We start from the raw sequence: 10,200 nt of genomic DNA on the forward strand, positions 1-10,200 counted from the left end.
GCATTACCCGACCCTGAGCCTCAGCAGTAAGGGAGGGAGTAATCAGGAGAGGCTCCAGCTGGGCCTCAGAAGATCTGAACCGACAGAGAAGGAGCAGGGGACATTTATTCCATGCCAGCGAGGCAAACCTGCCCAAGGTTGCTGAGAGTTGGGATCGCTAGGTCTGTGGGCACAGGGCACAGGGCACAGAGTCCCACCAAACTGGCATCCCTCCAGGCAGTGGCTTCCTTCCCCCAACCCGGGGCCTCTTTCTTTGCTCCTTCACCCACCCCATCTCAGGTATGAGGTCATCTCATACCTGAGTTGGCTGGGAAATATACTGGCATGCCTCAGCTTGCAGTGATTCCCCAACCTGACTGATCACCAGGATCTTCATACAGATTCCCGACCTGCTCTGACCCACAGTCTCAGCATGGCCCAGGACAAGCCTGGTCATAGGGACATTTTATGAGCTCCCAGGAAATTCTGGTGACCAGCCAGGCTGGGAAGCAGGAGGCAGCCTGGGGGAGGAAGGAAAGGTAGGGAGACCCTAAGGAGACTGAAGGGTGAGAGGGGGCTGCTGCAGGGCCCCAGCCCCCAGTGGCAGTCCGAATCACAGGCTTCAGGGCAGGGTGAAGAAAGAGAAGATCCCCGATGGAGCCAGGACAGAATGGCCTGCGGTCAGGCAAGCAGGAGCTAGATCTGGACTGGACACTCAGATACAAAGAACCAGACAGAGAAGCCTTCGGGGCATACTTATAAACAACCCCAATGCTGTGTGGCCAAGCCACTATGGAGTGCGGGGGGCCTGCAGGGAGGGGGCAGGGAGGCTCCCTGGGGATGAACAGGTGTCCCCAGTCCGGGCTCTGGCCCCACTATTGGTCCCAGGCTCTGGGTGAATCTGTGAGTGCCAGATGGCAGGTGGCCCTCTCATTTCACGTGTGTTTCCTGCCCCCTTTCCGAGGGTGGGGACTATCACAGCCCATCACGCTGGTCTGCACCACCCAGGGGCCCTCAGCGGAACCAGATCAAGTTCAGTTAGAGCCTTGTTCTGCGCCTGGTGGCTCCAGTCCCCCAGTTCTCCTCAACCTCCTACCCCCACCCCCACCGCACTGCATAAGGACTGAAGGAGTACTGTCAGCTTCAGCACTGTGCCCACCACCTCTAAATTGGGTCCTGCAGGGTCCCGCCAGGCCAGGGCATGTGTCTCCTCCTTCCCCCCAGGGCCAGTGCAGAAGCACAGAGTGATGCTGTGTCATGGACAGAGGGTTACCGCCGCATGGTCTCCTTACGGAAAGCACTGCCTGGTCACACTTTCAGGGTGTGGGCATGGCAGAGAAAGAGTCACAGGGCCTGGCTACTGCTGGGCCTGGCCTGGGCCTGGAAATCAGGTGTGTGTGTCCATCACATGAGAGCGGGTAAAGCAGTGCCAAGGGCGGTTATAGACCGGTTCCCTGATGGAGGTGAAATATTTTGTGCAAGGTAATGGGTGGATATGGATGAACCATGGAGTCCCACAGCTGGGTCCCCCCACAGGCATGCATCCCTAGCAGCCTGGGTTGGCTTGGGGTACCTGGACAAAAAAATTCCAGCCACCAAAATTCCCCCACACCATCCCCAAGGGGACCACGGGTCTCAGCCCCCAGTCACTACACCATCCTGTGGCTCTACCTGCCCAGGTGTGGGTTGAGCACTCTTGGAAAGAGTGGGGCTTCCCCTCTCTGGGCCCAGGACCACCCCCTGGGGACTCCCATCCTTAGCAGGCAACCTCTGCCTCTACTGGCCCAGCTATCCGTACCTGCCTTCTCTCCATCTGGCCTCCTGAGCCACCCACCCACTCACTTTGTGGGCAGGATCTTCTTCCTGGGCAGAAGAGCCAAGTCCCAGCTATCTTTGGCCACTCCCACGCTGTGACCCCTCCTCACTCATCCCATCAGTAGGGGTGGGCCCCCAGAATCCGCAGGGAGAGAAGGCCCCTGCCTAAGACCTGGGGGCAGAGCAAGAGGTGGGACTCTCATCTCCTCTTCCCAGCACAACCCAGACAAGGGCTGAGTCACTGTTCCTTGGAACCTCAGTGTCCCTATCCACACAATGGGGCGCCTCTTCCCAGGCCCTCCCGGCTTCCTGGGACTGTCATTCCGACAAATGAGATCACTCTCCCAATGAGCCATCCTCAACCCAGGGCTGGTTCTTCTGGTTGTAGCTGGAAATGCAGTGGGGCCTGGTGGGTACAGTGCCTCCCCCTGCCCTCCATCCTTTACTGCTGCTCAGGCAGCTGGGAGGCGCCAGCTGCTGGCAGAGCGGAGTCCACACTCCCAGGCTGCCCTGAGTACTGCAGCTGCCTCTGAGACACGGGCTCTGGACTCCAGCCAGCAGTCCCTGCCAATGGCAAGGAACTCACTGTCCTCATCGCGCCGGGATCAGGCCTGGAAGGACCATCAGCTGGGCTCATCTCTCTCCCCAGTTACTGAAGTCTCTGAGGTCCAGGGCAGGCCTGGGACCTGTCCAAAGTCCCACACCCACCTGGGCACCTCAAAGACTATGCTGTAACCACCACTAGGCCCGAGCCCTGCACCCCGCCAGGTCTCGCGGCTCTGGCCCATCTGAGGGTCTGATCCCCACCTTCAGTTTCCGGCACCAGGAGGGCCCTGGTCTGATTCCACAACAGAAGCCTGACCTGTCAGTGAATTGGGGTGGGAGCGCCCTTCTTGTCATTAACCCCTTCCACCCATCCTCATTTCCTGAAGAGAACCGGGAAGGCTCGCCCTGCTCTGTGGCTTCCAGATTTACTCAAAGGAAGACTTCCAGGTATTGGGGCTCCTCCTCAACTGGCCCATTGCCTGACACCAGAGTGAAAAGGGCTGGGGCCCAGAGGGTCCTGGGAGTGGCTAGGGCAGGACTGCTCCTCCCACCTTCCCCTCTCCCAGGCTACCAGGGAGGTGGTGCTTCTCCCTGCCCTACCCTGGCACACCCCCCTCTCCACCCCATCCTGAACAATGGGCTGACCATTTGAGGAAATATCCCTGAGGTAAGTCCCACCCTTTCTCCCACACCTGCCCAAGGCCCACAGCCTTCTCTAGAAGCAGAGTCTGCAACCCATAGTCCTGGGGTGAGGAAATAGAAGTACCCTTGGGAACCCCTAAATTCCCTTGGGGGGATTCCTGAGACTCACAAAGGAACTTGAGCCCTAACCACCCAGCCTGCCTCCCCACCTTCCCTATGCTCGTGCCTTTTCCAGGAGGATCCTGACTCCCATCCTTGCCCATCCCCTGCCCCCTCTCAGAGCAATTGACTGGATGTGTCATCCTCTAGGACTCCGGCTCCCACCTGACATCTCCTCGGCCGTTTATAGATGAGGAAATGAAGCTCAGCAAGGCAAAGCCACACTGCCCAAGGTAATGGACCTCCTTACCGGGCAAGAAGAGACCACCCGAGACCTTCCCAGATATGCTGGCCCCGCCCTGGTTCTGGTATTGCCTGGACCACTGTCCCGAGGATCACTGACCCTTAGGAGATACAAATGGTTCCCCAAGCTCTGCCCAGACCTACTCTTTACCACGATCCTAGATGACCCTTAACCTCCAAGTCAACAATAGTCTGTGTCCACAGACTCCTCCCCCACCCTCATTTCCCCCAGTTCACCCGTTGCTCGCTAGGGCCCACCTCAGTGGCCATAATCAGGACACACCATATCTGAGTCAACAAGCTTTATTGGTCAGGCGGAGGGGTATGGGAAAGGGACCGAAGCCAGGAGCTGAGGCTGCAGGGGAACTCTGAGCGGCTGACCAGGAAGGCAGAGCTCTCAGCGGGTGGTCTGGTGCACCTGCTCCCGGGAGGAGATGACCTTGCCGTCCTGGACCTCTTCCACGATGGTGCGCACCTGGCGGGTGGTCACGGCTGTACGAGACAGACACTTGGAGGTGGGCGGGGGCCAGGAGACCCTGGCTCAGCCCCCAGCCCCCTGGGTGGAGCCAGCTCTTTTCTCCGCCGCTGCTTGCTGTCCATGCCTCTACTCGCCTCTCAATATCACATCCAGACCTGTGTCCCTCCTGCTCTTGCCACTCCCTCTTCCATCCCATCCCTGTGCTGTTGCGCCTGTGTGAATCCAGCCGCCCAGATGGGTGGTATGATCCTGACCCACTGTGTCCCTCTGTGAGGTTGAACACTTCCCAATGGAGTCTGTCTCTGGTCTCCCCCATCACCAGACTGGGATCTCCAAGACAAGAACCAGATCTACATCACCCTCATTAGACTAGATACCCAGGGCCAGGATCTTATCTTCCCCATCAGACCAGGGTCTGGAGGACAAGGAACATGTCCCTTTCTCCCATCAGACTAGAGACCCCAGGGACAGGGATGCCTTTGCTCATCTGTAGGGTCTCAAGAACAAAGACCATGAGACCACATCCCTAATCTCCCCGTCGGAAGAGAGTCTCCAGAGCTAGGACCACATCTGCCACATCAGATTAGGATATCTAGGTAAGGACCATCTCTCTGTCCTGCCCCCTCATCTGATTCCCCTGAACATCAACCCCCTGGGCCCTAACATGTCCTTTCCCCCACCCCTGCTAAGGATCAACCATCATTTCCTGGAGTTCCTGGGGATCCTCCCCAACAACATGCAGATGGGTTGCCAGCCCCGTGCACCCCCACCCTCAGCTACCGAGATCCTTACGTTCTTTGGGCTTGTACTGAGTCAGGCTGGGGGGAAAAGAAACAGAGAGGAGATTAGATTTGGGTCTGAGATTTCCACCCCTACCCCAGGTCCACAGCCCTGGCTCCTGACCCCCAACTCACTGGGCGTCCTCGCCCTCCAGCAGGCGGCGGTAGGTGGCGATCTCCTGCTCCAGCCTTGTCTTCACATCCAGCAGGATCTTGTACTCCTGGTTCTGCTGCTCCATCTCACAGCGCAGCTGGGCCAGCTGCTCCTCCACACTGCCGATCAGCCCCTGGATCTGGGACAGCTGCACGCAGTAGCGGTTCTCTGTCTCAGCCAGGCTACCTTCCAGGGATGCTTTCTGCAGGAAGGCAGGAGAGGACCAGGGGTCACCAAGGATGCTCAGTGCCCCCTCCAGGGTCCCAGATGTACCCCAGGCTTAGCAGCAACCCTACCATGCTGAGCTGGGACTGCAGCTCAATCTCCAAGGCCTGCACAGTGCGCCGGAGTTCGGAAATCTCACTCTTACCGCTCTGTACCAGCTCACTGTTGGTGGCCACCTCGCGGTTCAGCTCCTCTGTCTGCAGACAGGACACAGGACAGTGCAGCATTAGCTTGGGATCCCTTCTCTGAGTCAGATGACCCCCATGGTCTCCATATGCTCGGCCCAAATGGGCATCCCAGTCTCTCCTTACTCCCCATAACTCCCCTGGATGTGATCACCTTCCTGACCTCCCCTGGGCCTCTTCCCAAACCTGACTGTAGGAGCAGTACCTTCTCACCAGCATCCCACTTCCAGAAATGAGAGAAAACTTTGAAATGATGTGAAGCTTTATCTTTAGTCCCTCCAAGTAGAAGGCCCTAGAATAGGCAACTTGAGGACCAGACAAGATATCAACCAGTCCCCTGCTGCCAGTTCCTGACCTCGTGAAGAGTTGGAAGCTCTTGGGGTCTTTACCCTCTGGCTTTATTCCTGCGGGGGGCTCTCCTGCCACGCCTAGATCCCAACTCTGGCCAAGCTCCTAGCCTATTGATGCAATGGGTGACCCTGGTCCCCTGGGATCCAAGTGGCTCACTGAGGATAGAGCACCCCAAGATGCCAGGTACTAGGCATAAGCCAGGACTCAGTCTTTGCTCCCCACCCCCTGGGAGAGGCCTCTGGTCTGCTGCAGCCTCTACCTTGCTGAAGAACCAGTCCTCGGCGTCCTTGCGGTTCTTCTCTGCCATTTTCTCGTACTGGTCACGCATCTCAGACAGGATGCGGCTCAGGTCCACACCGGGGGCTGCATCCATCTCCACGTTGATCTCACCACCCACCTGGCCTCTCAGGGCATTCATCTCCTGTGGCGGGGAGAGGGTTGTGGGTGTGGGCACTCGGCCTGTCCTGATCTCTTACTTCCAAACCTTCCCAGGCAAGCTCTCCAGACCCCTCCCAAGGAGCTCTCCTTCATTCTGCCTATCCTCTACCCTCTGCCCCTCCTGCTGACTCTTGTTCATCTGCTCTGTATGGGCTCTGTCCCTACCATCAGACTGGGGGTTCCCTGAGGACAGGTTCTATGTCTCCTCCATTAGACCAAGGGTTCTCCAAAGATAAAATCTAATTTTTAGGCCTGTACCCCTAAAATATCCCCTCTAATTCCCAAATTCCCACATAGGGTCCAGGTTCAAAGGCTTGAGTTGAAGCAAAGAGACCTCCTCACCTATCCCTTGTCCTCATGAGGGAGGCCAGGATGGACAGAAGAGGTCTCTGCAGACGCTGGGAGGGTCCCCAGAAGCAGGTAAGCAAGATGGTACTTGGAGGAGGCTACCTTACATGGGGATCAGGGCTCCACAGACAGGGCAGCCCCATAAGGCAACCAGCCCTGGAGCACCTGCTCTGTGCTCTTCCCATGGTCTCAGGCTTGGCAAAGCCCCAGAGTCCTGTGACCCTCTGCAGCCTCTATGACCTGCTGCCCTACCACCTCACCTCCTCATGGTTCTTTCGCAGGTAAGCCAGCTCCTCCTTGAGGTTCTCAATCTGCATCTCCAGGTCAGCTCTGGACAGGGTCAGCTCATCCAGCACCCTGCGCAGGCCATTGGTGTCAGCCTCCACGCTCACCCGCAGAGCCTGCTCCGTCTCAAACCTGCAAAAGGAACCAGAGACTTAGTCTTGATGCTTGGTGGTGCAGGTCCATGTCCTGGCCAAGGCTCTAAGAGCTTGTGAGGGTTGATAGGGGCAGAGGGGTGGAGTGGAACCAAACTGTAGCCCCAGGGCTGTAGGACCATGTAAGGCAAAGCCCCACCACCACTCTTGGCTTCCTGCTTCTCTCTCTTATACCCCCTGCCTCTCTCTCCTCCTTCTCCCTGCCTAAGCCCAGTGACCTTCAGAATTTGCTGCATTTGCCACATCTGTGACTAAGAGGTGGACTCCTCCACCCCCAGCTCCTGACCCTTCCCACAGCAACTGTGGTCCTAGCGTGAGGAGGGGTGCCCCAGTTCCCCCCAGCCCACTGGCTAGGGCTCACTTGGTACGGAAGTCATCAGCGGCCAGGCGGGCATTGTCAATCTGCAGCAGGATGTTGGCATTGTCTACAGTGGCCGTGAGGATCTGGGGAGAACAGGAGAGTGGTAAGGTCATTGGTGGGGAGGAGCTCAGCCGGGACCAGGGTTATGAGATGGATCTTCCTGCCCGGAGGCCAGGATGTGGCTGCCTTCTCCAGGAAGGCGTCTTTCCTGCCCAGCCTCTCACCTTTACTGGGCAGCAATTATCGGCAGAGGCGGGGCCAGCAGGAGTCTGATAGGCGAAAACTTGCCTCTCCTCCTCCGGGGCCCTGCCTCCCCCCACATGGACCCCCATGCTGGGGTTTGCCCTCAATCAGAACAGGTGGACAGACGGGAGTGCCCAACGAGGGAGACAAGAATGGTCCCTGGGGCAGTAGATGTCCCAGAATCCCAAAAAGTGGAGGAGAGGTAAACAATCCCCTCATTTTACAGTTGGGGAGATGGTGCCTAAGAGGCTCCCTCAGAAGGGGCCCTACAGGACCTCTCACCAAAGAAGAGTTCCAAATCAGAAGTCATGACCCTGGCTAGGCCTCAACCCCAGACTCCAGCGGGCAGCTCTGCCCTTGGAGGTTTGCTGAGTCCTATTCTTGAGGGGGTCAGTGGGAGGGATGGGGAAGCCAGAAAAATCACCAAATAAGGCGCACAGAGGAATTTCCGAGGTCCCGCCCCCTCTCTCCACCTCCTCCTCCAGCAGGTGCCATCAGGAACTCACTAGCTGCCCTCACCCCACCATGGCCCAAAATACCCCCCTTGCTTCAAGAAGAGAAGTACCCACGTATCCAGCAGCCCCCGGAGCCCAGACTCTACATGCATCCACGCATCTTATCCAATTACCTGAGGTGCTGGCAGTAAGCCCTACAATGGGGAAACCAAGGCTCAAAGCAGTTCCATGAGGCCTGCTTTTCCCTGGCCCAGCTGCTGCCCCCCTCAAAGGGGAACATGCCACACAGTGGCTCCAAGGTGGGCTCCCTGAGACCAAGGCTCCCTGAGACCCTGTGACAGCCATCCAGGCTGACTCTGGGCCACAGTCAAGGGGAGGAGATGGAGAAGGAGAAGTCATACGCCCCACAGGCCCTGCCCCACCAGCAGGCCCTACCTTGTTCTTCAGGTCCTCGATAGTCTGGTAGTAGTGGCTGTAGTCGCGGGCAGGCCCCGGGGCCTGCTTCTGGTACCAGTCGCGGATCTTCACCTCCAGCTCGGTGTTGGCCTCCTCCAGGGCACGCACCTTGTCCAGGTAGGAGGCCAGGCGGTCATTGAGGTTCTGCATGGTGGCCTTCTCCCCGCCCGCCAGCAGCCCATCAACACCTCCAAAGCTGCCACCGTAAGCACTGCCAGAGCCGAAGTTGTAGCAGCTAGAATAGCCACTGCCCCCCAGGACACTGCCCAGGCCCCCAGCAGACCCCAGCCTGCAGGAGCCGGCACCCAGGCTGCCAGACAGCCGACAGGAGGTGCGGGACGAGCCGCCCCCCAGCCCCGAGGAGCCCTTGATGGAGCTGGAGGAGGTGAACTGGCGGATGGTGGTGGTCATGGTGGCAGCAGCGGGCAGCAGGCAGGCACAGAGCGAGAGGGCTGGTGAGGAGGGAGACCCAAGGTGCGTGCTGCTGCCGGGGCTCGCCCGCGTCCTTTATAGGCCGCCAAGTGGGCGTAGCGATTACAACAGGATCGCTCCTCTGTTTCCATTCCCCTGAGCTTTCATCACTGCTGGCCGCCAGCCAGCTCCCAGGTGGCTGTGGGCCCCCTCCCCTCCCACCATCGGGGCTGTGCCTCCCTTCTCCGAACCCTCGTGCTGGGTGTCTGCAGACGCGTGTGCGTGTCTCTGGTCTCAAGCCTGTCATCTGTGATTCAGGCAGGCCCTCCAGCTATGCTTTCCCATGACCTAATACGGAGAAGAGGAGAGATAGGACGTCACCGTCACCAGGCCCTCCCAGGCAGCTGCCACCCCAGCTCAGCCCACCTGGCCCCTGTGTCTGGTGGGGAAACTGGCTGGGGAACCAGGCAGCCCCCAGCCTGAGGGTGCTCTCCTCCACCACACCACACATACACACACACACACACACACACACACACACACACACACAGACTGAGACCCTGTCCCACCTTGGAAACTGGACCTAAATCCACTGGGCTCATCACACAATACAATGACCCTCAATTTACCACCCCATTTTACAGATAAGGAAACTGAGGCTCAGAGAGGGACAGTGCCCCACTGCCCCACCTAACCGCAGAACTGGGCTGGCAGGGTTCCTGCATCCTTTGTCCCCATTATTCCACAGCACCCACACTCCCCACTCCCCACAGGGCCCCAGCACACTGCTCCCACTCTCTGCAGAACCCTGACACAAGGAAGCACTCCAGGAGCTGTGATTCCACCTGGCCAATTTTCTGACACTGACCCCATCCCTGGAAACCCTGGTGACCCAGGCTCCTCTCTAATCTCCCCCCACCATCCTCCTGTAGGGGAGTATCCTGGACGAGGGTGGGCAAAGAAGAGCTTGGCTGTAGATGGGACATGACAGCCTGGCAGGAGAGCATCCTGGTAAAAGGGGACTGGAAAAAACGGGGAGAGCCATGTCGCCTGCCACCCGTCTTATTGCTCCTATGCCAGAAGAGGCCTCAGGGTGAGGTGAGGGGCATATACCTCAAGCCTGAGCCCGCTGGAAATGTAGAGGACACTGTCTAAGGGTCTTCCTGGGAACCCCCAGCCAGTATTCCCCCCCCTCTCCCGCAGAGGCCCACACCAGGTCCCTGATGAGGCCCTTCAAGACTGGCCCTGTGCCACCCACAGCCCCACCCTTCCCTGCCCACCTGGGTCCCAGGGTCCCGGCAGGCCTGCTGGATAGAATGTGCTCATGTCTCAGAATGCGGATGGCTTCCACTTCCCAGACAGGCCCAGACAGCCCCAGCCAGCAGCTGAGAGAGATTCCCCAACAGCCCAGAGCTGCCAAGCCACCAAAGCAAACAGGACGCCCCCCACGCTCACATGCACAGGGGCAACCCCGCCCCACACACATCCTGACCAG

General features: G+C 58.7%; 1 protein-coding gene across 1 annotated transcript; it reads right to left on the bottom strand.

The window, feature by feature from the left end:
• Positions 1 to 3,671: 3,671 nt before the first annotated feature.
• KRT17 (keratin 17) lies at positions 3,672 to 8,895 on the bottom strand. The gene is made up of 8 exons (XM_041725872.1): positions 8,274 to 8,895; positions 7,141 to 7,223; positions 6,603 to 6,759; positions 5,816 to 5,977; positions 5,092 to 5,217; positions 4,777 to 4,997; positions 4,655 to 4,680; positions 3,672 to 3,876 (listed from the first exon to the last, which is right to left on the bottom strand). The coding sequence occupies exons 1-8, from the start codon at positions 8,703 to 8,705 to the stop codon at positions 3,782 to 3,784; spliced, it is 1,302 nt and encodes a 433-aa protein (XP_041581806.1). The 5' UTR covers positions 8,706 to 8,895; the 3' UTR covers positions 3,672 to 3,781.
• Between the last annotated feature and the right edge of the window lie 1,305 nt (positions 8,896 to 10,200).

The sequence above is a fragment of the Vulpes lagopus genome, chromosome 12, assembly GCF_018345385.1.
Source record: "Vulpes lagopus strain Blue_001 chromosome 12, ASM1834538v1, whole genome shotgun sequence".
In the NCBI taxonomy this organism is placed as follows: Eukaryota; Metazoa; Chordata; class Mammalia; order Carnivora; family Canidae; genus Vulpes; species Vulpes lagopus.

Coding starts and splice junctions, on each gene's coding strand:
- KRT17 (XM_041725872.1), bottom strand. CDS start 8,705: ATGACCACCACCATCCGCCAGTTCACCTCCTCCAGCTCCATCAAGGGC. Junction 4,681..4,776: donor CTGGAGGGCGAGGACGCCCA/GTGAGTTGGGGG, acceptor TTTTCCCCCCAG/CCTGACTCAGTACAAGCCCA. Junction 3,877..4,654: donor TCAGTACAAGCCCAAAGAAC/GTAAGGATCTCG, acceptor TGTCTCGTACAG/CCGTGACCACCCGCCAGGTG.